The 24,299-nt window shown below is 46.5% G+C and overlaps 11 protein-coding genes across 11 annotated transcripts; 6 read left to right on the top strand and 5 right to left on the bottom strand.

The window, feature by feature from the left end:
• Positions 1–39: 39 nt before the first annotated feature.
• On the bottom strand, positions 40–1,334 carry I302_106032 (uncharacterized protein; the record flags this gene model as incomplete). The annotated part of the gene is made up of 5 exons (XM_019191780.1): positions 40–146; positions 269–438; positions 522–653; positions 749–997; positions 1,087–1,334. 5 exons carry the CDS (start codon positions 1,332–1,334, stop codon positions 40–42), a joined length of 906 nt encoding a protein of 301 aa, XP_019046410.1.
• A 530-nt stretch (positions 1,335–1,864) lies between these two features.
• On the bottom strand, positions 1,865–4,219 carry I302_106031 (uncharacterized protein; the record flags this gene model as incomplete). Its single annotated transcript, XM_019191779.1, has 10 exons — positions 1,865–2,210; positions 2,347–2,595; positions 2,658–2,677; positions 2,751–2,860; positions 2,927–3,149; positions 3,219–3,237; positions 3,310–3,454; positions 3,531–3,625; positions 3,702–3,871; positions 3,992–4,219. The coding sequence occupies 10 exons, from the start codon at positions 4,217–4,219 to the stop codon at positions 1,865–1,867; spliced, it is 1,605 nt and encodes a 534-aa protein (XP_019046409.1).
• A 1,236-nt stretch (positions 4,220–5,455) lies between these two features.
• I302_106030 (uncharacterized protein) lies at positions 5,456–8,152 on the top strand (the record flags this gene model as incomplete). Its single annotated transcript, XM_019191778.1, has 6 exons — positions 5,456–5,918; positions 5,988–6,356; positions 6,429–6,545; positions 6,683–6,958; positions 7,063–7,769; positions 7,856–8,152. The coding sequence occupies 6 exons, from the start codon at positions 5,456–5,458 to the stop codon at positions 8,150–8,152; spliced, it is 2,229 nt and encodes a 742-aa protein (XP_019046408.1).
• Positions 8,153–8,357: 205 nt separating this feature from the next.
• On the bottom strand, positions 8,358–9,713 carry I302_106029 (uncharacterized protein; the record flags this gene model as incomplete). Its single annotated transcript, XM_065870184.1, has 5 exons — positions 8,358–8,605; positions 8,721–8,876; positions 9,019–9,251; positions 9,373–9,416; positions 9,474–9,713. The coding sequence occupies 5 exons, from the start codon at positions 9,711–9,713 to the stop codon at positions 8,358–8,360; spliced, it is 921 nt and encodes a 306-aa protein (XP_065726256.1).
• A 508-nt stretch (positions 9,714–10,221) lies between these two features.
• I302_106028 (ubiquitin-60S ribosomal protein L40) lies at positions 10,222–11,192 on the top strand (the record flags this gene model as incomplete). The annotated part of the gene is made up of 5 exons (XM_019191776.1): positions 10,222–10,241; positions 10,355–10,512; positions 10,786–10,877; positions 10,950–11,009; positions 11,133–11,192. 5 exons carry the CDS (start codon positions 10,222–10,224, stop codon positions 11,190–11,192), a joined length of 390 nt encoding a protein of 129 aa, XP_019046406.1.
• Positions 11,193–11,522: 330 nt separating this feature from the next.
• Positions 11,523–12,436, bottom strand: I302_106027 (uncharacterized protein; the record flags this gene model as incomplete). The annotated part of the gene is made up of 2 exons (XM_019191775.1): positions 11,523–12,222; positions 12,288–12,436. 2 exons carry the CDS (start codon positions 12,434–12,436, stop codon positions 11,523–11,525), a joined length of 849 nt encoding a protein of 282 aa, XP_019046405.1.
• Positions 12,437–12,805: 369 nt separating this feature from the next.
• On the top strand, positions 12,806–13,712 carry I302_106026 (uncharacterized protein; the record flags this gene model as incomplete). Its single annotated transcript, XM_019191774.1, has 2 exons — positions 12,806–12,972; positions 13,076–13,712. 2 exons carry the CDS (start codon positions 12,806–12,808, stop codon positions 13,710–13,712), a joined length of 804 nt encoding a protein of 267 aa, XP_019046404.1.
• A 301-nt stretch (positions 13,713–14,013) lies between these two features.
• On the top strand, positions 14,014–15,939 carry I302_106025 (uncharacterized protein; the record flags this gene model as incomplete). The annotated part of the gene is made up of 10 exons (XM_065870183.1): positions 14,014–14,158; positions 14,231–14,270; positions 14,383–14,528; positions 14,614–14,713; positions 14,793–14,838; positions 14,960–15,043; positions 15,136–15,210; positions 15,343–15,439; positions 15,543–15,639; positions 15,771–15,939. 10 exons carry the CDS (start codon positions 14,014–14,016, stop codon positions 15,937–15,939), a joined length of 999 nt encoding a protein of 332 aa, XP_065726255.1.
• A 202-nt stretch (positions 15,940–16,141) lies between these two features.
• Positions 16,142–18,197, bottom strand: I302_106024 (uncharacterized protein; the record flags this gene model as incomplete). Its single annotated transcript, XM_019191772.1, has 8 exons — positions 16,142–16,458; positions 16,570–16,616; positions 16,705–17,013; positions 17,130–17,374; positions 17,466–17,640; positions 17,730–17,762; positions 17,823–17,891; positions 17,953–18,197. 8 exons carry the CDS (start codon positions 18,195–18,197, stop codon positions 16,142–16,144), a joined length of 1,440 nt encoding a protein of 479 aa, XP_019046402.1.
• A 1,125-nt stretch (positions 18,198–19,322) lies between these two features.
• Positions 19,323–20,771, top strand: I302_106023 (uncharacterized protein; the record flags this gene model as incomplete). Its single annotated transcript, XM_019191771.1, has 5 exons — positions 19,323–19,514; positions 19,628–19,853; positions 20,024–20,260; positions 20,371–20,601; positions 20,677–20,771. 5 exons carry the CDS (start codon positions 19,323–19,325, stop codon positions 20,769–20,771), a joined length of 981 nt encoding a protein of 326 aa, XP_019046401.1.
• Positions 20,772–21,274: 503 nt separating this feature from the next.
• On the top strand, positions 21,275–23,543 carry I302_106022 (heat shock protein sks2; the record flags this gene model as incomplete). The annotated part of the gene is made up of 7 exons (XM_019191770.1): positions 21,275–21,314; positions 21,381–21,446; positions 21,530–21,595; positions 21,670–21,773; positions 21,840–22,009; positions 22,070–23,206; positions 23,282–23,543. 7 exons carry the CDS (start codon positions 21,275–21,277, stop codon positions 23,541–23,543), a joined length of 1,845 nt encoding a protein of 614 aa, XP_019046400.1.
• Positions 23,544–24,299: the final 756 nt, after the last annotated feature.

Genomic DNA, 24,299 nt, shown 5'->3' with positions numbered 1-24,299 from the left:
ATATACATATACGCGGCGACACAAAGAGGTATGAAGAGCCTAACAAAGGACTCTTTTCGGCCATTCTTCGGGAGGTTGTTTCCCCCATTCTCTAACGGATCGTCTTCGAACTTCAAACAGTCTCTTTCGTTCAGGTGAGAAGTATTCTGGCTATCGGGCGATACATTCATGTTGGACTGTAATGACGATGCTCGCAATCAGCGACTGGTTGTCTACACCCATATAAGAAACAATTACGTAATGAAGTCAAACAGACAGACACACTCACGATCACTAAGTTGGATCATCCCTTCATAAGTGGTATAAGGGAAGAACTCGAATGCCTGGAGGGTAGAATCAATAAATGTCGGACAAAGGTGTTTGGTCTGTGAGTCATGAGGTAGGAGGAAGGACCAGGCCAATGCCGCTCGAACGATGTTGAGGAGGATCTGTTGCTCACTGAGAAGATAGGTCGGTCAGCGTACATGTAATGCTTGCTGGATGGATATCGAGGAGAGGAGAGAAAACCAAAGGAAGCTCACATATCGGATAGACCCGCACTTCTAGCGAGATCAAAGGTCATAATTGAGTCGTCGGATGACCAAGGACAGAGGACAGCTAACCCTCGAAGGTAAGTGGTGAGTGCTCTAGGATATTGACCTAGTTCGAATTGTCTATACCAATGGACCAATTAGCATTCCATCCTCGTCTATGGGAAAGAGGGAGAAGCCTGTCAAATGAGCGAGTAGGAGATACCTGGTGGACATACGTGGTAGCTTCCTCGTTGCACTTAATGGCCTCTTTCACTTTCTCCCGTATATTCTCAACTCTACATGCATCCTTGTTCTTCTTGACTATCTCCATGGGAGAGGTGATACCTTCCGTAATGGATCGATCAAGTAACGAGATGTTCTTCCAGTGACTGTCTATGTCCATGAGTCTCATCAAACGGGAAGCTTGACCTTGATTTGCTTTGTACAACTTCTTGTCCTTCTCTGCAGATTCGTTAGATGGAACCCTACCATCAAGGAAACACAAAACAAAATTAGTGCACTAAACATTAGGCGTGTTCCAACATGTTATGAGAGCGAGAAAAGGCCGACTCACTCGTCAAGCGAAGAAGTCAAGTACTGCAATGCCATACCCTGCCTTACCATCGACCAATCGAGTGGCCATGCTCTCCACAAACATATTGTCGTTTCAAGGGATGGATCGATCAGATCTTTGGGCTGTATAGGGAGAGTGAGCTCGATGTAAGTTTGTGTGGGCGAAATAGGAGAATAGCTGGGTCGACGGGTAGGTCGTGCAGGCTGGTCGGTCTTGATGGGTGGTCGATCTTGTTCTTTCTCTCTCATCTTCTCTAGTTATTAGGAATCTAGTGTGGTCAAGAGATCTGGTCGATTGGATATATGAGTGAGGAAGTTCAGCAAGAGAAGAAGTAGGTGATGAACAGGTAGGAAATACATGTAATTCCTGAATATTGGTTTCTGTTCACTCATCCGTGCTTCTCGAGAATATCATTTTTGTAGGGAAGGTGTACCATGCACACACGGGCAGGCTAAATGCTCTCTAGCAACGCATTCACGTCGAACCTTTGAGAAACACGCCTGCGAGAATTAAAAACGCCTACAACACGACGGTCAGCCAAGAGCACTTAGCCTCGTGTTTTGGTCGACCAATGTGTTTCACCCAATGTAAAAGGAGAAGATGATAAGGGGTTTGCATTTCGTTCCAGTATGTATTCAATTCGTCAAATATATATATGATAGTGTCCAGCGCTATATCTTTAATCTATATATGTATATAATCTATTGCAGAAAGCATGTATGTATGTATCCGAAGGGAAGAAGAGAAAGCATTGTCCAAAACATTCGAAATCTGCATCCTAACCCAATAAAGCTATTGCTCCAATCACCGCAAAACCAATCATTGCCATAGAAATACTCAATGTCCTTGTCGAACCACTGACTGGCGATGTAGTAGCGGAAGTACTGTTATTAGTAGTAGAAGTATTCCCTGAAGAAGCCGATGTCGAATCGCCAGTCGAAGTTACGGCACTCGAGTTGGCTATTGTCTGAGTCTCGTTGACGTAGTATTTCCTCGTCACTGTTGAGATATCAATGTTGGTATAATTGTTGGCGTAGGTGGGGAAATAAGGCATGTTTTGGTCGCCCTGGATTGGGTTGGAGGTGTCGAGGCAATACGACGAGGCGGATTGATCGAATGGCCAGCTGCAATGATCAAAAACACGTAATTACATGTCAGCCAAACACTCATTGTATACACTGTCTTGTCGAACGGAACACATATAGACAGCGAAAAGTTGTGAGAAGGTTTGATCCGAGTAAGGGAGCGAAGCAAACTTACATCTTCTCAGTAGGATCCTCAGGCAACCAATTCTGCGCAGCAGACTGAGTCCAGCTCCACGGTCCGGCAAGCTCATGATGCACGGACCAGAAGATCCATCCTGCTCCCAATTCGTAGACATTACTTTGCACTTCCCAGAACTGCCTCATGAACAAGTTGGCTTCGTACGATGAGGTGATATTTGAGATCATCTGGTCGAGGGTTATGCCGAAACATGATTGATAATCTACGCAGTAGGTGTTTGTTCCGCTGCAATCGATCACGATTAGCCCATGATGGCTTCAGGAGTGAAGGTCAGAGAAGAGACTTACAGAGAGAATTCACCGACGATCTAGAAGCAAAACGAAAAAAGATTGATCAGCTTTCATTACCGTGGAAGTCCTCAAATGGACCCGGGAACCTACCACAGGGAAATAAGTCTGCGCTTCAGCAATAGCAGCCGCCTGAGCACAGATTGTATCCAGATGTTCCTGATAAGTCTTGTACATCGATCCGCCAAAGGCATCATAAATATCTAAAACGCAGAGAAAGGGATCAGCCCGCATCCTCATCATGCACTGTGACTTCAGACTAGACTTACGAGTATCCAACGCGTAATTCGTCCAGTTCAAACCCATGCTTTCTTGAGACCAGAAATATTTCCAGTTCAATACAGGTTGGAAAGCATCATGGATAACCACCATTACTTCGTTGGAACCCGATAAGATATGTTCATTGGCTCTGACGGTGTTGTACCCTTGGACGTAGAAATCCGCTAGGACACTGAAGTCCATTCCGTTGGGGTTGTACTCTAGAATATATGGCTATGACCAATCAGAGAGTGTCAGTACCGCACTGAATATGGTCTATACTGAGCAACAGGGGGGACCTACCTCGTTGGTAAGTTGAATGCTATCATACCCACGATAAATGTCAGCACTGGGATGGAAAACCGGAAGTACGAGCGGTCAAGAGTACACTTACGCCTTTACAACCCCATCGAATTTATCCTGGGTGACAAATCTCGTCATATTTGCCAAAGCGTCCATTGCTCTTTCCATATTCGTCGAGTTCGCTTGAAACTCTATTGGGCCCTTGTATCCCTGATTATCTTGACCGTTCTGACCGCCTGTTCCACATGAGTGTCGGAAATTAGTATAACGTATGGGTATTGCCATAGAAGTGCAAATTAGGCGATGACTGACCTGGTAATCCGTGCAGATCCATCAAAACATCAAGGCCGTACCAGCTTGACCAATTTAATGCTCTCTCAAGGTATGGCAATTGTCCTTGAATGTATCTATCCCACCACGATCGTTCGCTCATCAGCTACCCAGACGGTACAAGCACTAGGGGAAGAGTAGGGGACAGCTCACGGTTCGTATTCTTCTGGATCAGTCCACGACCAATATCCCATAGGTATTCTCACGGTATTCAACGAGTAATTCGCGAACCTCTTGAAATCGTCTTCTGTAATATACGAGTCCCAGTGTTTTTCTAATCGGGTGAGACATTCTTCCTTGCCCAGGACAGAGCAGTAGACCCACTACGCCATAAGACAAGAAAAGTCAGCTTCGTCAGAGGATGATCCGCCTTCAAGGTGGAGACTTGTGCCATAAACATCCCAAAAGAACATGTTCGGTCGGGAGGGGAAGGCATGACCCACCTCATCATTTATATAGGTATCTTTCAGAACCTCATCCTCCAGGAAACTAGGCATCATCCAATTTTCCAATATGAACCATCCTCCCAAATTCACTCCTCGGACTTTATCGCCTGCGACTGATCCCGCGGGTGTGCCCCCGGGAGGAGTGTACCATGATTTTAATGCTAACGCTGATGGGGAGAGGTAAAGGAGGGTGAGAATGATGGAGAAGATGGGTAGGCCGACCATTGTTAAGTGCTGAGATTGCGCGGATTGAGGTCGAGGAAGAATCACCGATGTATAGTTCAGTTTAGTTTAGTCTAATTGTCGAGTATACACATCAAGGTCGTGCTGGGGAAAGGCGTGTCAGAGGTGATTTGTCGTTGTTTTTCTATTTTCTATTGTCTATTGTTGTTGATCCAAATGAGTGTGTTGTTATCGTATCGTAAAGAGCGTATATACAGTATGATAAGTGAAAGTAAAGAAAGCCTCGGTCTTGGTCCACTAAAACATCTGTCTAAATTCAACTTGATTCAAGTCGTTTTGTCAGCGATAAGTGTCTTGAGATTGTCTTGGCGGGATAGTTCGTGATAAGTGGTAATAAGGGTGTGTCGAGACTGCGTGATCTTGACGTCAAGGTGATCTAATCGGTATAAAGGGTACAGAGGATAGTTGGACGGATGAAAGGATAGTATATCTAGCCAGTTCAACAAAATGACACCACGACGGTAGTGCTGTTGCTATTGTTTCTCAATCGTTCAAATCGAGTTGTTTACGAATGAGTGAGTGAGTGAGTGGGGTTCCTTAATCCAACCCAACTCTAAACTTGTTTCCTACAATTAGTTTTCGACGTAAGAGGTAATCGTTGGCTGTTGGGATCGTTTCAATCGCGCCTGCGCTTGTCCGTTCTCTTTTGTTTTTGTTTGTATTTCTCGATCGAATGAACCTGGGCTTTACAAAGTCAGAAAGAGTGATGTCAGACGAAGGTGATGTCAAGGAGGGATGAGCACCAGAGAGAAAATTGATACATCACGTATATCTTAGATATGTTGGACATCCTCTGGAATCCAACCGCCAAGAACAACACGTATATTTGATTTTGTATTTTGTTTTTGTCACATAAGGTTAAATTGTCCTGGTTCTTTTGTTCGCGTTTGACTTGCGTGTTCCTTTGACTTTGCCGCAGGTGCAGCAGACCGAACCGGGTTCCTGAAAGACAGGATGAAACCCTGAGATTATCCTTCTGGGCTGCTGGCTAAAGTTAGGTGCGCAACGATGAGAGAGGTGCTTAGCCCACGCCTAATTCAGCTGAGCTCGTCTCGGTGATTTCAGTGTGGCACTTTACACGCGTCTCGTCTTGTCAACATGAGTTGAGATGCATTCAACGTAACATGACCAAGAATTGAACCAACATGAGCTTGATGTTTATGCTTACATCACTTCGTACAGATAAATAATCCATAGATCTCGCAAGTATCGAGCAACATGTCATCTCGAACGCGGGGTAAACGAGCTGCTGAGCCAGTATTAGTACCGGAAGCATCCACCTCGAGATCAAGTAGAGGAGCCGCCAACAAACGAGGAAAAGCTCAAGCTCAAGCTCAACCTGAACCTGAAGCCGAAGAAGAAGTAACCTTGGGCGATGAAGAGGCGTTAGCACTGGGGGAAGAAGCGGAGGACGAGGATCTGACGGAAGAAGAGTATGAGGAGCCCACGCCGTCTAAAGCTAGGAAGGGGAAAGGTCGAGCCAAAGCTTCAGGGAGAGGGAGGGGGAGAGGGAAGGTCGAAACTCGACTTGATGAAGAGGATGAAGAGGTGGATGCTAAGCCTTCTAGAAGACTTAGGAAGAGTGTGAGCTATAAAGAAGTTCCTGTGGAGGAACCTGAGGAGCATGACGGCGAGGAGGAAGAAGAGGATGCAGAGGGGGAAGATGAGGACGCTGAGGACGGTATGTCTTATACCTCATGTGCTGCAGAATGTTGAGACCCACAGTTATTGATTTGAGTTATATCAGCAGAGATAAAACCACGTAAACGCCAACCGCCCGTTCGTCTCTCATCCCAACTATCCAACTCAACACCTCGAAAACGATCACGACCTTCCATCAAAGCTACTCCTTCCGTCAATGCCGTGCCCGCCGGTGGGGACGATGACGACGAAGAAGACAGGACGGATACGCCCTATAAATTCGAGAAGATCCCTGGTGGATCGGGTAGAGGAGGGTTCAGTGTCAAGGGAGCTGCTGCTGCTGCTGCGAGGGCACGATGGGATAAAGTGAGGAGAGAGAAGATTGAGAGAGGGGAAGATCCGGATGAACCTCGTTCATCTGCTAGGAAACCGAAGAGGAGGAGAGAGCCGTTGGTGCCGGATGCTGATCATGTTGAGAGTGGGTGTTTTCTACCTCCTTACGTCAGACAGGGGAGGGCAATGCTGATAAGGTTCGTCGGATGTGGTGTAGTGGGCTCAACGATGAATATCAAAGGCCAGGAATATACAGTAGGGGATGACGAGTTGGTGCTGGATGAGGATGAGAAGGGGAATACAAAGGTGGATGCCGAAGGAAGATTACAAGGAGGTGAGTAGGAATTGGTCATTCAGATCTCATCAAGTCCTCGACTGCTCACTGCTCGATCCTCAATCCTCCTTGATGAGGTTTCTGCCATGTGTATGCAAAGTGACATAAGCTGATTGACCTTGCTTGACACGACGCAGGCCGTGAATACAAACTCGTAACCTTCACTTCACCCACCCGACGTAACCCCGAGAGATTATACACCATGACCATAGACGCAGCGAGGGCATGTGGATATACCGATTCCCTGGCTTTCCTGAGACGTTGTCCTCAGATATTGAAGTTGTCATGTACGGCCGATGAGAGGCAGCTGTTGATTGATATAGGGAGGATAGCGGGGAATCTGAAGCATCGTCAGGTCACGATGGTATCGGTTCGGAATGTTTTTAAGTTGATGGGTGCTAGGGTCATTAAGGGTGAGTGGGAGTCCAGCTTCTCTTCGCCTTGTAAGATGGGTTGTGCATACCACAGAGAAAGAAGAGAATGAATCGGATTAGCTGATGCCTCGTATCTTGTGTAGGTGGTAAATGGGTCACAGACGATTACTACGAGACCGAAGCTCTCGAAAGATGCAAAGAGATGGAAATCGAACCAGGGACATTAGCAGAGAACGAAGAGATCAATTCCCGTGAAAATCAAATGATCAAGGATCTTGGTCTGGGAGATACTACCGGTCTAGGAGGGAATACATCGGCAGGGAGATATACATATAGTTTGACTCCATTTTATACGATCGGAGGACATACTACGACATTTGGCGGCAATGGGTCTGATCCATTTACGGACGCTGGGTCGGGGAACAAACGACAGAAGTTGAAGAGCGCTGGGGTGAATGATGAGAATTGGATTTGGATGAGTTCGAGGGATTCTGCGGTGGTCAATCAACAGTTGAGGGAGTACAGGGATGAACGATTGAGGGTTTTGGAGGGGAAAGATTTGGAAGGTAATTGGGTGTTTGGGAATGAAGCTCAGGAAGAGGAAGTGGGAGTGGTAGGAAAGACGTTGGCTCCTCCGTTGGATAGGAGGAGAAGTGGATTGTCGCGGGATGTCACGAGGGAATTGACGCAACAAGTGGACGAGGATGTGATGATGGAGAGTCAGGGGATTGAAGAGTCGATACCTGAAGAGAAGTCGGATATTGTCGTTAGAGATCCGAGGGAGGTGGATCCGAAGTATCATTGGGGATTGGGAAGTTGGAGGAGAGGGGTGGTGAAGGCTGTGTTCGAAGTGAGTGAATGGTCTCCTTTAGTCCATATCTTCCCTTCATCGGATCCGGATTTGCACTACATATTGACTGTCTTATGTGTATTCAGCCGCACACACATATTCCCCATGTTCCCCAATACACCCAACCAACCTCTTCATCGCCCTACGACAGAATATCATACCATCCTATCATATCTTCCTCATCTACCTCAACTCACAATTCGGTCCAATCCACCCTGTCTGGCCCAGCTGCGAGGGGAATATCCAGTGTGGAGTATGTACTTGAGAATACGCATGATTATGCGCAGGAGATCGCTGAGAGGGAACGGCAGGTCAGGGAAGCGGAAGATTGGGAGAGGGAGATGAGGAGGAAGAGGAAGGGTGTTAGTGTGGGTGTGAGCTAATTGTTCACAACATGGCCAAGGATGGACTCTTGGTCGTTGGTACAAAGGGTGGTATTGGTCTTTATTATGAGCTATGTTACATGTATCATGTAATACACAATATGAATACTCTACACAAGTCCAGCACGGAATCTCTGAATTATCGTCGAGCATACTCTGATGATCTATCTACGTATAATATGTGATAACTCGCCGTCAACACTGCTCATCTTCCCTTGAAGACCGCTTTCCTCTTCTCCTTGAATGCCCTCAACCCCTCCTGTCGATCTTCCGTATCCAACAACGCATTATACACCTTCCTTTCTAGATCCAACCCATCTTCCAAGGGTAGACGCGAAGCAGAGGAGATAGCAGTCTTAGCTGAGGATAGAGCTAATGGCGCGGAGGTCATGATTTGCTTGGAGAGGGTTAGGGCAGATTGGAAAGGTTGGGGAGAATAGGTGTTTATCAAACCTGTCATCATAGTTTTGCCCGTCAGCCTATCTCCTTCCATCGGCTTGAAGCTGCATTGACACGCTCATTCCAGGTAAGGATAAGTAGAGGTAGAAGAGGAGAAGGGCAGACTCGCCTATACGTTCAGCTTCTACCCCGTTGATTTGCTTTCCAGTATATATCAGCTCTTTGGCTTTTGATACGCCCACTAGATGGGTGAGTCGCTGGGTACCACCCGCTCCAGGGATTATACCGAGTTTGGTTTCTGGTAAGGCTATCTTGGTATTTTCGCCTATGTGATTCAAGGGATATATAATCAGCTCTACTATCTTTAGTTGTCAATCTGTCGCGTTGACGAGGCTTTTCATTAGTTTACGACATTCTCGATGAGATACAGCATGCCGGAGTATGTTTGTCAAGACACATTGACCCACCTCCAACTCTTAGATCGCATCCCAATGCCAACTCAGCTCCTCCACCTAATGCATATCCATCAATAACAGCTATAGAAGGTACTTTGATCCCTTCTAACTCCCTCAACATGTCTCGAAGGGAGTCGAGGAAGCCCGATACCTGTTCTTGAGACATGTTACGTCTTTCTCTGAGATCTGCGCCGGAGCAGAACAAGTTGGGCTGGGAGGATTGAAGGAGAAGGATACGTGATGAGCTGTAATATTGAACGGCGTTATCAGTGAACAGCATTGACTTGGCTTGATGATATCCTTGTTGCATCTTCAACAACTGGACTTGATGAATTGGGAACGGGTGGTACGACACTGCTTACTCACGTAAAAGGCATAGAATCCAACTTGGCGATCCCTTCTCTCATCTCCTATCTCCCCTCCCAAGAGAATCAGCTATGATCAATTTCGCAATCACCCCAGCTTACCGCTACCATCCTCACACTCAGCGCATTCTTCGTCTCCGGTCTATCAAGCACCAAAGACATGACACCTTCCAGTCCCTCATTCTCGGGCTGAGCATCTGATTTGGTCTGTAGGTATGGACGGAGATATGCGTGTGGGGGTGAATCGGTGGATGTTGAGGTTATGAGGGTTCTTACGCCCAGCCGCGAGGAGAATAGTCTGGTTCGAAGGGATGATGGTATTATCATCTTGAAAGATACCATTGTGGATGCATGATAAACAACTTTCTGATGACTCTGATTGTTATATATTCCTCCTACTCTTGTAGGGCACAAGGTGCGTTATACCATCCTCGTGATCTACGGTGGACATGCCGGTTATCCATTTCTCCGAAGACCAACAACAGAGCAACGGAACCAGATATCATCCTTCCCTTCTTTAGGTAGCTCATTTATGGATTTGGGTGCCACATCCGAAACACGCTCTCGGAGTTTGACGGAGTTTCTTGATTATTTCTGCTCTCCCTATATCGTATGGTGGGTGGTGGTTTGGTGCACACTGCTTACTCTGCATACTGCATCCACTGACTCTCACACTCCTCACTGCGATTGCCCAAAACATCGAAATCATCAATATCGAGATTAGTTCTTGTTACTTCTTCATCGATACCTTACTGACGATTTGCAGGTTTCCTTCAAGGTGAGTTGAAGTCATCATCACCATCCATAGGGAGAGAGGGTGTATGCTGATAGACGATTTACTATATTACAGATGCAAATCTTCGTAAAGACGTGAGTATACCCTATCAGATCAGATTGAGCAAAGAAAGAAAAGATACAATAGGATGGCACAGGATGTTATAGGATGGGATCAGGTGCTGATTGATATGCTCGTTGGATCACAGCCTTACCGGTAAGACCATCACCCTCGAGGTCGAGTCATCCGACACCATCGACAATGTCAAATCCAAGATCCAAGACAAGGAGGGTATCCCCCCTGACCAACAACGATTGATCTTTGCTGGTAAACAATTAGAGGATGGACGAACTCTCTCTGACTACAGTGGGTATTGGTTCTGCTTCACTGGCTAGAGGAGGAATAATGTGTAGACGAAAAGATGGACGTGCTGGGAGGATATGGATGGTGGTGGTTCGAGTGGATGAGGGGGTGTAACACTCAGCGGGCTCGACCTATTGGTCTGCTTCTGTTTGTCGATCATGGTTAAAGAGAGGCCATTGACGGAAGATAGTTGTTGAGAGAAGAAAGATTGGAGGTCGTTCGAAGATGTGGATAAGATCGGAGGGGAATCTTGCTGACATCCCCTCTCTCCATTAGACATCCAAAAGGAGTCCACCCTCCACCTCGTCCTCCGTCTCAGAGGTGGAATCATTGAGCCTTCGCTCAAGGTGCTTGCCAACAAGTACAACGTGGGTTTAGCCTTTATCCTCCCCAGCCTAAACAAAAGAAAAATATGCTGATCAATCATGTATGAATTACAGTGTGACAAACAAATCTGCCGAAAATGTTACGCTCGACTCCCTCCTAGAGCTACCAACTGCGTGAGTGTTTTGGTCCTCGTTTCTTGCTCTTCGAGATAGCCTCGATGTCACACGTCCCATCCAAGTCCAATCATGAATAATTAAGCGATAGGATTGCTGACCTGGTTTATCTTCATCTCACAGCGAAAGAGAAAGTGCGGTCACTCTTCTCAAATCAGACCCAAGAAGAAGATCAAGAACTAGAGTGTTGGATGCTTGTATATTATTCTAGCATTGGTTCGAGGGGTTTGTAGGGAGAGCTCAGGGATGTCTAAAATGCATTTCCTTGCTTGATTGATCGTCGTGTTGGAGTGGCAGGATCAGCTACGCGAGGTGTAGTGATGAAAGACTGACCCGGCTTACCACTGCGATCGAGGTTGAACATCGTGGACTATGTGCCACGAATGATAATCGCTTCATGCATACGTGTATGGAGATTCTAAATTTATTCAACGCTACTAACTACTAGTTTACGTCCTCATTTGTTATATGCCCTCGCAAACACGGTCCTCCGCCATCCAAATATTTTGCTAATCACTTTCCGACCTCTTCGTCCTCTTCGTCCCCTTCGTCCTCTTCGTCCTCTTCTTCCTCGATTTCGGTCTCGGGCTCGGTTTCCTCCAATGGCATTTTGGACTTCATGGGTTTACTTGGGTCGAACCTGTCAGCGATCTCTCCCCAATCTCCGAAGCCGAAGATCAGATCATCGGGTGAAATTGGTCCAGGGCTATTGTAGATTGATGCCCTCGTGTGGCATTGAAGCAAGAGGAGGGTGAAAAGCTCGGCTTGGTACTCGGGTTTAAGTTGTGTGAAAACCTTCTTGACATCTTCAAGTTGGGAAGCATGTTCGTCAACGCAGGACGGACGGCATGGGCTGCAAATAGAGATAGTGGTATTGAAAGACCTCAAAGCTCTACGAGCAAGAGAGATATCGTCTCGTTCAGATGCGAAGGTTAGAATTCCCACAGGGTAGTAGAGAGCAGCGTCCATCAACGCGCTGTGAATTATCGATGTTATCTCGTCGATACACAAGGTGAACTCGACAAGAGCCCAAAGAGGACAGACGATCTCGGGCCTGCGTAGTCCATGGTCCAAAACGGATCTTCGAAGACGAACAGGTGCTGTGACCAGGTCGAGATAGATCGTTATGATGTTACCGGGAAAGTCGAGCTCGATGGGTTCGCGGCCTTTATCAGCTGGAGCAGGAAGACGAAAAGCGTAGGCGAAGAATTGACTACATTTCATCACCATATGAGCACACCAAGTCTTGTTGGTGACTTGGAACGGAAGGAAGCTTACCTGATCTTTGAGAGCTGAAAGCTACTGGCACGAAATTCAACATCATCGTTGGAAATCAACGTGACATCTCCACAGGGGTCGCAATGGGTTTCATGGAGTTGTGGTTTCTTCTTTACTCGAGTGTCTTCTGTTTCTTCGTCGGATGCCATGGTGAGCCGTGGAAGAAAGGTGGGTTGTAAGGAATATAAATTTGGGACGGTTGAATGATGCTAGAGAAAGAGAAAAGGAAGAGAGAAGATGAACGTCTTCCTTGATTTAGGATGTTAAGCTGACGACAAATGCATCTAGGGTAACAGTTGAGCACAGATCGTTTCATTCAACCGTCTATACCTAGATCCAGTCCAGTCACCCAACATCAACATCCAACTACCCTAACACGGTCAAAGCGCATCAGCACCACCCAGTACATAAAAACATCTTCCGACAACATCAACCTCTCATTTTTCCACAACTTATCACTTATCTTTCCTTCTTCAGCTGCAAATTCAGATGAGCCAACATCCATCAGTCTCACAACAATGGAGCCCATCATGATCGAAGACAAACAACCACATTCCGCATCAACCTCCGAAACAAGCCAACTGGAAACTCACACCCGTCACTGCGACCCCAAAGCAGATGTCCTACTAATCTCCAACGATAACGTCCATCTCCGCGCATACAGCCATCACCTCAAACAAGTCAGGTGAGCTGACCTTGCTTTATCTTTATTCTCAACACCTTGTTGGGTCAATCCCTAGATCATGATGATGATTGACTCATTGTCTCACTCGGGCTCGGGTATGCAGTAAATTCTTTTCCGACATATTCACGCTCCCCTCCAAACCCGAACCTATCACCCTCGATTTCCCCTCGTCCACCATTTCCATCTACCTTGATCTCGTCATTGCACCGGAGTACTGCTATTCCGTTATCATCAACCAGCACAAGGATCACTTCGATACGCTCAAAGATCTCCTTAGATTGGTGGAATTTACCATTAGCGAAGATATCACCAAAAGCCTCTGGGAGATTATCCACTTAAATGCGAAGCACTTCCCACAGGAGCTGTTGATTTTAGCTGGGGAACGGGGGGATAGCGAATTGGCTCGCAAAGCCATCGAGGCGCTAGATAAGAAGGAACTCGATGTTCCCTTGCTATGTGGACCGTACGACTGCGAGAACATTTGCGCACATCATAACCATCCGAGGACTTGCTCAGAGGAATTAGATAGATTTCAAGCGTTTTTCAGAGGGCTGGATTCAGCCTACTCGATGGAACTACTTCAACTGATGCTTATCAGATGTAAGATGAGAGCTTACGATGATGAAGTAAAGGAGACAACACAGGTGATGGACCTAGGTGAAGAGGATTGGATTTGGTTAACGGGGAGTTTCGATCCTTCCCGATCGATCAGAGAGAAGCTCTGTACTTTGGATGAGTGAAAGTGCGGGCAACATAGACTTGGGAGAGATTGCTGTAGCATAGGCGAAGAACCGATTGACTGTATGTATGTATTTATTTACATGTATCTATAACATCGTGGCCGGCATGATATGTTGATCGAAAAATGCTGATATTGACATTTCGACCGAGACTGAGATGACCATACAGCCAGCCCTTCCCATCTTTGGAATGACCCATCGACTTACACTCCTGTTTATGAGGCTATTGACTCATGGTAATACATACGCTGATTGATATCTTCATGCATGATCAAACTAAATACGATCAAATATTACGATAATGGTATTATACCACATACTGTTCATCTCACCGCTCATCTGTCTGGCCTGGGCTCGAAGTGCCCTATACGGAGCATGCGATGTCAAGAACAATCACTTAGATGTGAATACCAAAGCGTTTGTGACGGATTGTGATTCTTTCGGATGCAAGTTGCAACATCTTTTCCAGCGATCGACCGTGGCCGACCAGAACTGACGGACTGATACCTTCGATGTAGACTGCTCGATCAACGGGACTTGCTTGCCTAGACAATGCCGGTAAGTCACCCATACCTAATCAAGCTTCTTCTCGTATCTCTTGACATCTACCAACAGGTCCATAAAAAGGAAAGAAGGAAAGGGGGAAGATGCTGAAAGTATATGACAACAGACGAGACGAATACATCCTTTCCTCCCTACTCAACACCGACACACCCATCCCGCCGCTCTGTCCAAACGGGACGTTCTGCCCAGACGACGCTAGTGGGTGTCTTCCTTTGGTAGGGGTTGATGGCGAATGTCAGCTGAACAGGGACGGTAAGTTCGCTCCTTTTCCTGGCGAGGTAGGATATTCGTACGTGTGAATTTACACTGAGTCCATCGGGGCGCGCGGCACTTGCAGATGAATGTGCTTCTCCGCCTGAGGGGTTGGTGTTTGTCGTTCCGAGTCTGTATGACGAGCCTGAGGGGGATGGGTCGATCTGTCTTTTGGGAAGGTGCATGTGAGTGGTAATCCACTTACCTTTCTCCAGGTCCAGTTGAATTGTCGATGGGTATTGTGTGCTGATGATGGGTATGTAGGTGGTCGAATGCAACTCTAGGTCAAATGTGCTTGGTGGAAAATACTGTAAGTCTTGACTTTGACTTTGAGCTCGAGCTCACCGTCAACGAGATAAACCATGAAAAGATGGTAAAGCTTTGAGAAACCAGTGGGATGATACTGAATCTATTTCTATTTCCGATTGCAGACCTACATAGGTTACGACCCCTCAGGAATGAGCTTTACGAACACGGTGATAAGGGATAATTGTATACAAGGGCAGGGGTATTGCGTGAGTCTCTATACATCAGCGCACTGTACATCTTGTCTATCAGAGACATCGAGCTGATTCCTTGAGGCTCGATGGGTTGAGGATTTTTGTAGGATACAGGATCGAATACTTGTTTCCCTCTATTGGATATCAACGAGGGATGTATCACCGATAGACAATGTCTTTCTGTAAGTATCGTCCCAAACTCCCTCAGATCACTCTCGTCCATTTGACAACGAGAAGATCCCTTTGATGGAAGTGACAAGGGTGGGCGATAAGTCAGCTGATAACTTTGTGATTCGACGTTGCATTTGGGATAGTACAATTGCGAAAGAGGGTATTGTACCGTCCCTCCTGAGAGCGCTATCAAAGTGGGTAAATGGGTGTATGCATTGACTGGCGTATCCATCGGATTAGGTATGTTAACTTCTCCCTCCTAAGCTTTCCCGATCTCACCTCAGAAAGAGCAAACGCGCGCTGAACATTGTTGATTTTGGGTTTGGGTTTTGGATGATTTCAGGTATGGCAGGCGTACTATCAATCTTACTGCTCATGCATCGCCGAGCACAGAAGACGAGAAGGATCATGTTGGAGGAATATTACAGGGAACAAGTCGGGTGGGTACTAACTCCAATTCTCCCAATATGGTCTTATCCATTCTTTCTATTGGTTATTTTTTTTCTGGAGAACAGGACTTTCGTCCCCGTCTTCCTTACCTGGCAGAGTCTGACGAACTGAACTGCCGTAGCTATCGAAATTCCATCATCTCGTTTCATTCTGCCTTATCACACCAACAAGAGAAACATTACGACCTATACACGAAAGAAGGATCTTCTGTGGCTAGAGCGAAAGCCCAGGAGATCGAGAGGACTCTGAGTAATCTCAGTGAGATCACATTGGTCAATTCTCGTAGATAGTCAGATGGCTTTGTGGTGTGATTCGATCCGGGCTTCCAAGTCTGCTCACGAAGTATGGGCCCTCATCGTACCACGACACTCGACGGTGTCCTCGAAGAGGGACGACGATGGCCATAAGTTATTTAATTCATAATAATCGTTAATATTCAATTTCATATATCCGCATATGCAGATCATACCTGCTCTCCGCACTGTCCAATTATCAATCAGATGCCTCCCCTTCCTCCTCACTCCCACTCCATCCCTGCTCATCCACTTCCTCCAAAACCATCCACCTAACTTCACCTACCCACGTCCAATCCCCCTCTTGTCTTACTTCCATCTCTTCCACCATCCCTTTTCCAGGGTGTTGCGAGGCTAAGACGCCCCTGAGAAACTCGATAGTAGGTTTGACATGCCATCTTTGGTGTTTATCTTTCCCAAACAAGGGTCCCTCAAACCAGCCTAGATGACCTCCTTGAGAGACTGTCGCGAGGACGCAGTGGGTTGATTGGCGGATGGCTCTGTAGGGTAAACATGCTTTGTATGATCATCATCAGCTTTGTATCGCATTCGTTCAGAGCCAGAATCTTATGAGCCGAATGTTGATTAGTGACCCGTTGGAAACGGTATGAGAGACACTTCACTCACCGCTGGATACGATTGGATCATCCAAAGCTGAGATAGCCAAGGTCGGTCTGTACGACATGCATACGAGTTAGCTATCCCTTCTCTTGTCTATGGGACATCTAGCCCTTGCAAGGCAGCTAGCATCAGGACGCTCACCTCTTGATACTCCCTATCCAATTCCCAGGACAACTCCAGCTCAAAAACCCATCGAGCGTTTCAAAAGGGAACAACTCGTTCCCTCCCCCAACTGTACACGCCACCAGCTCCAGCATCTTGGAAGCTTTCAAGGTGATTCTTCGACGGAGCGATTTGGTAAGTGAGATGATCTCCGGTAAGTGGATATGCAGATGTGAAGTTGGGTGAGATAAGGGTGAAGAAGGTATCAAGTGGGGAGAGATTGATCGGAGGATCTTGTGAGACATTGAGAGGGAGTATAAGCGGGTGAGAGGGTGGGGTGAGTCGAGGCTGGGATGTATTACTGGGTTTCAGCTCTGCGCTCTCTGTTACTGTTCTAAGTACGGGAAGGACGACGAGTATCTCGAGGGTTGTTTTGGATGTTAAGCAGATTTTGGAGGACTTACCCATAAGTCACCACCCTCATATCCAAAGGACAGCACAGAACCACACCAGCTCTCAATCTACACTTCTCCCCCTGTTCACCCAGATATCGAGTCATAACCGCTGCACCTAGACTGAAACCCACACCAAACATCGGAGCAGAAGGAAACAAGGTAGAGAGGTACAGTACGGAAGTATGTAGATCTATAGTCGATCCGGTGGAATATAGGTGAGGTGAAGTCAAGGGAGTCGATGCGCATCCTCGGAACTGGACACAAAAGATGTCAATCACAGCTTGACCTTGTTGCTTGGGTATTGAAGGATAAGCTGTGTCGATAAGCTGAGTTCATGATACTTACATTGACGACGGCGGCTCTGCCTCCCATACCTCCTTCCCCGACGGGTCTGGTCAACCATACCACCATATTCCTAACATAGCTTTCATGACTTCCACCTGTCAAGCCGTGATTTATGAGTATTACAGGAGAATCGGGAGGGAGACGAAGGGAAAGTGGTGGATAGATATCGAGACCGCTGTTATCAATGCCGAGCGTAAGCCTATCAGTCTGCTACAGAACCGCACAAAAATGAGGATTAGATAGCAGATGATGGGAGTGACTCACATTGTGCCTCCATCAGTAACTCTCAGTAGTTGTCTTATTCCCCAATACTTGTCTTCGTCAGCTCGATCCGAATGGTGATCCCGAATGGCTCACCGCTGATAAGTGATCTGATCATCTTTCGAGAAATCTGCCATAGCAGAATATATCGTTTGGGCATGACCACTAATGGCAAGCATCAACTTTGATCGACGTTCTAGGAGAGTTTGAGATCAGAAGCGCTCACTTGGGTAACCACCAACTAGCTCTAAAACCCTCTTTCAAACTCTTACAACACATGTTTACTATCTCTTCTACATTTTCGCAATTGGGTAATCTTCTTGATCTATCGGGGAAGGTGAGTTTTATCTTTGTCCATCGTTGAGTTACGATCAGGATCAGATGGTAGAGGAGAAAGAAGCATAATGCTATTGATAAGCCTTTCAAGACGATTGTTGGATATGAAGGTATAGAAGGGGAGGTGGGGTCCATTGAATTGTTGGACCGTTATTTGATTTGTTTTGGGGATATTCGATGGTTTATATAGTATATAGAATGGAATGACGGTAGGGGAATAAAGAAGGAAGGGGGAGAGAGAAGGATGGTATGAAGGTGGGTTTGATGGGATATTTATACCCTTCCTTGTTGCCTTGATTTTACTTTGGTTCAGTGGATTGGTTGATTGATGGGTACAAGTAAATTGATCAGTGAGTGTACTATAAGGTTCCCTTTGTTGTATTATATTTGATCGTGAGTAAGTAAATGTTGGAAAGCAAAACACGAGGCCAAAGGATGCAAGGATGATTGATTGGCTTACTCCATTGCCATCAACACTCGTACTAGTCGCTCATACAGCATTTCACGGTGATCCCTCTTATCTCTCTGCTCTATACACAGTCATTGCTTATCATGTTGATGTTGCTTGCTTATTTGATGATGATGTAATTTGAAATTGAATCAATAGATAAGAAGTTTACCTTACACCCAACCCTCCTTTGTTCTTCTATTCCCTTTCCCCCCTTTCCATGGCGCACACGAGTGGACACACACGGGTAGAGCACACTCCGATATCGGATGTTAGCTCAGTAGTACCGATCGGCCGGATAGTAGTCTATAAATTATGCGGCAAAGGCTCAATCCATTTCTCTTGTCTACTCTTCTACCTGTGGGTGAGTCGCTACCATATAATCTTTGTAGCTTCTCGATGTAGAAGAGCTGCTGTCTTTATGAGCATCCACTGTTGATGCATCGAGTCCCATGTATCTTCTTTGATGCTCGCTCGGACACTCCGCTCTTTCTCTCATTTACTCCCGAGTACTTACGAATCACCCAAGCGCGACTCAGGCACAGCTCATTACGTGTATGTGGTATCGTTGTCAACATGGATGAAAATGAACATTGCTTGATCTTGCTCACATCATTCTACGTTGAAAACCTTTCTTCCACTACAAAAACTCGGATCATACCTTGCTCGACATCTTCGAGCCCCGAGCAGAATCTTTCTAGCCAGACCACTTTCCACGTTTAGCAGCAACTCCCATCGACAATCCCGTGCAGGCTATCATAGTCTGCAGCAACGACAAGACGCGACGTGAACAAAGGGAATACATTCTCAACATGTCATCTAAGCTAGAATCAGCTTCAAACTCAGCCTCATCTTCATCCACCAGAACAAAGTCAGAAGCACCGTCTCAATCATTCAGTCTTTCATCTTCTGCTTCTTCCCTTACGTCCATATCCGATATCACCCTCGAGTCCACTGGGTATAGTTCAACACATAGTACGCCAAGGCGAAACTCAGTGAGGACGGTGCGTATATCTATATCTCCAAAGATCACCTTCCTTCTGACCTCATAAAGCATCTCCGATTAAAAATATATCGACATTGAGGACACACACTGATCAATCATCTTCACATCTAGTCAGCGAAACGCAAGAGAAACCCAGATTATCGAAACGACAATTCAGTATTCGTCATCGCTCACATCCTGGCCAGATCATTCGAGCAATCAGTGGGACCCAATAGGAAGATGGAGTATCAGTATCTTGTGAGATGGGAAGGGTATGGGCCGGAGGATGATACGTGGGAATATAGGAGTAATCTGGTAGGAGGTGCATGGGGATTATTAAGGATATTTGAGTCAAAACGTGAGTTTCGACTGATCTAAGCTACCCATCTGTCCCTCGGACCGCTGTCTCACTCATTTCAACCACGAAAGAACTACGTCGGGACTGGACGATCACACTTTTCTCTAGCTCTTGTTTACACCAATCTCTTCCTCTCGTCTTGAATACTGATGCCCTTTGGATCCTCCTAGCTCACCCACTGACGATTCTCGATTCACGTCGCAGGAATAATACAATTCAATATCAGGTCAGATACGGTCAAGCATCGCGGGTCAAGCCATCCCCTTTGTATGCTACGGAGTGGCATACTTTACTTAATATGCAAAGGATAGGTGGATTAGACGAGAGGACTGCGCGGGACGCAATTAGGGGATACAACCAAACGATATCTTCTCCAACAGAACCAGTCGCGGTCACGCAAAATAATGGTCAGTTCCATTTCATCAATGTAGAACTCAAGTTCGCCTGCATCTACCCATATAAGAATCTGTTGTATACGTTGTGAACCGTCACTGATGCTGATGGCATGATTATACAGGACGTCGGATCCTAGCAATCTTAGATAGAAGGGATTACAAACCCAAGTCCGACTCCAAGAGCCTTCAGGCTACATATTTGATCAAATGGGAAGATCGAGATTCCTTTCGAGAAAGTTGGAACACATATTCGAATCTCAGTGTGAAATTTGGGGAAGAAGGTAAACAAATGGTCAGACAGTGGAACGAAGAGATGGGTTATGGTCCTCAGCCCAAAAAGCCTAAAGACTCAGGTGAGTGATTCAGGCGGCATCGTCGCTGTCACTACTCATGATGATGTCGATGTCCTGCGGCTGACCATACTTCAGAGTCGGCTGCTCCACTCAGCGAGTATGAACTGGAACGAAAACAAAATATGAACGCGAATAAGGAATTGATGATGCAATTGGGCTTGTCGTTATAAGTACCCTTATTGCCATTCGTCATTCATGACATGGGAAGATTGATATCCGCCTGTGATAATTTTTGTATATACGATATCTAGTCAACGTCTGTCGTAAGCATGCTACTCACTTCGATTTCGCTGCCTCTTTGCCTATATGTATGTATGTGATCTATGCATGTCCTATAGTTACAACAGAATCAGGTCTAGGTGGTAATGTGCCACGTTTGTATAATTCCGGCGGTGAATCGGAGAATCCCTTTCAACTTTTTTTTTCGTTTGCAAAAACTAGCACCAGCAGCAGTCTGAACCACCCCTCCATACCGTTTGGTGCTGCCTCGATATTCCTTCAACATCACATCTTCAACCTTCATATCCTCTTCCTCTCTTCTCCATATCTCAAAAGGCTCAACCCTAAAAGGTGAGCTATCTCCATCGTCAACACCCTCGACCGATCTTAGAGAAGAAGCTGATAGAAGTTCATCATCTGTGTAGCCACATTTTCCATTTCCAAAAAAGTCAACATGTCCGCTGAAGACGTTTTCGAGGGTGCTATCGGTATCGGTGAGTGGTAGCGTCAACGTAGTCAAGCACGATGGATGTAGAGCTGATAGGTCATGCGTGGTGTAGATCTCGGTACCACCTACTCATGTGTTGGTGTCTGGGCCAACGACCGAGTAGAAATCATTGCCAACGGTTAGTTTAGGAAAATTTTCATTCAGTGAAATTGGATGTGTAGACCGGAGATGCTGATGATTATTGTTGCTTGCTGTTTATAGACCAAGGTAACAGAACTACCCCTTCATACGTTGCTTTCACTGAAGGTGAACGATTGATCGGTGATGGTGAGTTATCTACGATTTTGACCTTGACCCTTCCATTATTTAGAACAGCTTCTGACATCCAATTACACCTACAGCCGCTAAGAACCAGTCTGCCATGAACCCCCGAAACACCGTCTTCGACGCCAAGCGATTGATCGGTCGACGATTCGATGACGCTGATGTTAAGAAGGACATCAAGGTGAGTTAGGTGCATTTTGAAGTGTTCAGGTAGAAGACTGACAGGTACTTTGTGTTTGGTTCACAGCACTGGCCTTTCGCCGTCATTGACAAGGATGGATCTCCTTTCGTAGAAGTTGACTACCTCAACGAGAGAAAATCTTTCTCCCCTCAAGAAATCTCCGCCATGGTCCTCACCAAGATGAAGGAAATTGCCGAAGCCAAGCTCGGTAAGACCGTCAAGAAGGCCGTTGTTACGTGAGTAGAATCCCTTCAAGTGGTTCGTTCGATACAAATTACTGACAATCAATACTACAGCGTCCCTGCCTACTTCAACGACTCTCAACGTCTCGCCACCAAGGATGCCGGTACCATTGCCGGTCTCGAGGTTCTCCGAATCATCAACGAACCTACCGCCGCCGCCATTGCCTACGGTCTTGACGAGAAAACCAAGGAGGAGCGAAACGTCCTCATCTTCGATTTGGGAGGTGGTACTTTCGATGTCTCTCTTCTCTCCATCACCGGTAAGGTCTTCTCCGTAAAGGCCACCGCTGGTGACACCCACTTGGGTGGTGAAGATTTCGATAACACCCTTCTCGAACACTTCAAGGCTGAGTTCAAGAGAAAGACCAAGCTCGACATCTCCGATGACCCCCGAGCCATCCGACGATTGAGATCCGCTTGTGAACGAGCTAAGCGAACTCTCTCCTCCGTCACCCAAACCACCGTTGAAGTCGACTCTCTCTTCCAAGGTGAAGACTTCTCCGCCAACATCACCCGAGCCAGATTCGAGGAGATCAACGCCGTTGCTTTCAAATCCACCATCGAACCTGTCGAGAAGGTTCTCCGAGACTCCAAGATCCCCGCCGCCAAGGTTGACGACATCGTCCTCGTCGGTGGTTCTACCCGAATTCCTAAAATCCAATCTCTCGTTTCCGACCTCTTCGACGGCCGACAACTCAACAAGTCCATCAACCCCGATGAGGCTGTTGCCTACGGTGCCGCCGTGCAAGCCGCCGTCCTTACCGGTCAAACCTCTGACAAGACCGCCGACCTCTTGTTGCTCGATGTCGCTCCTCTCTCTTTGGGTGTTGCTATGCAAGGTGACATCTTCGGTGTTGTGCTTCCCCGAAACACTCCTATCCCCTCCAACAAATCCCGAGTCTTCACCACCGTCGAGGACAACCAGACCACCGTCATGTTCCCTGTTTACGAGGGTGAGAGAACCCAATGTAAGGATAACAGACTTCTCGGTGAATTCGAGCTCTCCGGTATCCCACCTATGCCCAGAGGTCAAGCCGAGTTGGTCTGTACCTTTGAAGTTGATGCCAACGGTCTCTTGAAGGTATCTGCCCAAGACAGAGCCTCCGGCCGAAAGGCCCAAATCACCATCCAGAACTCTGTTGGTCGACTCTCTTCCGAGGAGATCCAAGCTATGATCAAGGATGCTGAGCAGTGAGTTTGCCGCTCTTTCAGATATACTTGGTTATGTTGGACGACATGCTAATTTCTGTGTTATGTGTGTCATAGATTCAAGAACGCCGATAAAGACTTCTCCGCTCGACACGAAGCCAAGTCCGACCTCGAAGCCTACCTCCACACCTGCGAACAATCCATCTCCGCCCCTGAGCTCGCCGCCAAGATCAAGAGAGGAGCTCGAGGTGCCGTCGAGTCCGAGATCGCCAAGGCTCTCGAAGTCCTCGAACAAGAGGATGCCACCGCCGATCAACTCAAGAAGGCCCAACTCGGTGTCAAGAGAGCTATGCAAAAAGCCATGGCTTCTGCTCGATAAACGCTTTTTATCTTTAATTAGATTGTGTGTTTGTTTGGCTTCCTTCTTCGACCCTACCTACCTATCATTGCATGCTTCCCCTCTTTACCTTTGCATCCAATAATTCATTATTTATACAAATAAATAAATAAATCTTCTCTCTCGTATTTCATTTTGTACAGGATAACCAAGAAAACATAAATGGGCCGAGATGAAATACATCTTTCTCTAGCGTATAGTCATGTGTGTATTTGCATTGGTCTGCACGTCGTGATCACATGATTGACTCTCTTCACTGACGATTCCGAGTTTCAAAGATAACGACTGGTCAAGGCTATTTGAGATGATACACTTCATTTTGTCGTTGAGCACTATATCGGAAAACTAGTAGGATATGCGGTAGTCAAGGAAACATATGAGAGATACTGATATTAGACGTGACCGGGTGATACTGTAAATGAAGTGTTTGAACGATACATGAGGAGGCGATCACTTGGTTACGGTATACGGTATACATGCTACGCTGACTGACGACCCAAACAGAGGATGAGATGTATACATATATATATAGAGTATGTGGGTTCTGCGCAGCAACATCCTCTTCCCCTTGTAAATGTACCTCACCTTTTGGCTTTCTACTCACTGGGTGATTTGTAGACTTGTCATACTCAAAGACGCTGGCTCGTCTGATACATCTATATACGGACTTATAATCTGGGAACAACGGACTGTCGATAAAAACAGGAGAAGATAATTGATTTATCCGAGTCTCAAGAA

This window comes from Kwoniella bestiolae, chromosome 4 (genome assembly GCF_000512585.2).
Source record: "Kwoniella bestiolae CBS 10118 chromosome 4, complete sequence".
Taxonomy (NCBI): domain Eukaryota; kingdom Fungi; phylum Basidiomycota; class Tremellomycetes; order Tremellales; family Cryptococcaceae; genus Kwoniella; species Kwoniella bestiolae.
This window is presented reverse-complemented; position numbering and strand designations above follow the sequence as displayed.